This window comes from Gracilinanus agilis, unplaced genomic scaffold (genome assembly GCF_016433145.1).
Source record: "Gracilinanus agilis isolate LMUSP501 unplaced genomic scaffold, AgileGrace unplaced_scaffold58131, whole genome shotgun sequence".
Lineage (NCBI taxonomy): Eukaryota > Metazoa > Chordata > Mammalia > Didelphimorphia > Didelphidae > Gracilinanus > Gracilinanus agilis.
Window position 1 is genome coordinate 1 of NW_025393699.1, and position 902 is coordinate 902.

The 902-nt window shown below is 56.0% G+C and overlaps 1 gene segment (V, D, J or C); it reads right to left on the reverse strand.

Moving 5' to 3' along the window:
• Positions 1-134: 134 nt before the first annotated feature.
• Positions 135-667, reverse strand: LOC123256360. The segment is given in 2 exon segments: positions 135-466; positions 594-667. Coding segments are annotated over 2 exon segments (378 nt in total).
• Between the last annotated feature and the right edge of the window lie 235 nt (positions 668-902).

A 902-nucleotide genomic window follows, 5' to 3' on the forward strand; every position in this document is an offset into this window, starting at 1 on the left:
ACAGACTCCACCACAGAGGGTGAGAGCCCTGACAGGCTCCTGGCAGTTCAGGATATGGGTAAGCCTGAAGTCGTGTGTGAATCTGGGCCTGGGCTGGCAGTGGAGGTTTTTGTCCCACTTCTTCACTGAATGCATCACTGTGGATAACGATAACTACTACCACTGCTATAAGCTTCCCCACAGTAATAATCGGCTTCATCCTCAGGCTGGACGTTGCTGATGGACAGGAATCGATCAGCCCCAGAGCTGGAGCCTGAGAAGTGCTCAGGGAGCCCATCGGCTTTTCCTACACTTCCACTGCTGGTGACATACAGGAGATACCGAGGGGCCTTTCCTGGGCTTTGCTGATACCAATAAGCATTATAATTACTGTACCCACTGCTCAGGGTGCAGGTGAGCCTGGCTGTGCTCCCCGGGGATGCAGAGACAGAGGGAGGCTGAGTCAGCACCAGCTGGGAGAGGGAGCCTGCAAAGAGAGAAACTCATTAGTGACCCTGAAGAAGGAGAAAGCTAGAAGGTGCTTTGAGATCCTCATGAGAGACAAGAACAGGGCTAGAAGAGGAGGCAAGGGGAGGTCTGGGAGCAGTGCTGACCTGAGCAGAAGGTGAGCAGCAGGAGGCTAACAAGAGGACAAGCCATGGTGAGAGAACCCCAAGAGCTCAGCTCCCCAAAGAGCTCACACCTGAGCCTGGCCACTCTCAGCTCCCTCTTATCCTCTCCTGGTTACCATGTGATGGTGGCTGCAGGGCAGGTGGGGATGGATGCAAATCTGGGCCTGGTCCAGCCTCCTCTAGACCACACCTGCATCCTCTCTCAGGGTCCCAGGTCCCAAGTGGGGGAGGGGGGCAGCCCTACATGGAGGGAGGATCCTTGTCCCAGCCCAGCTGAGATGTCACCCAGGA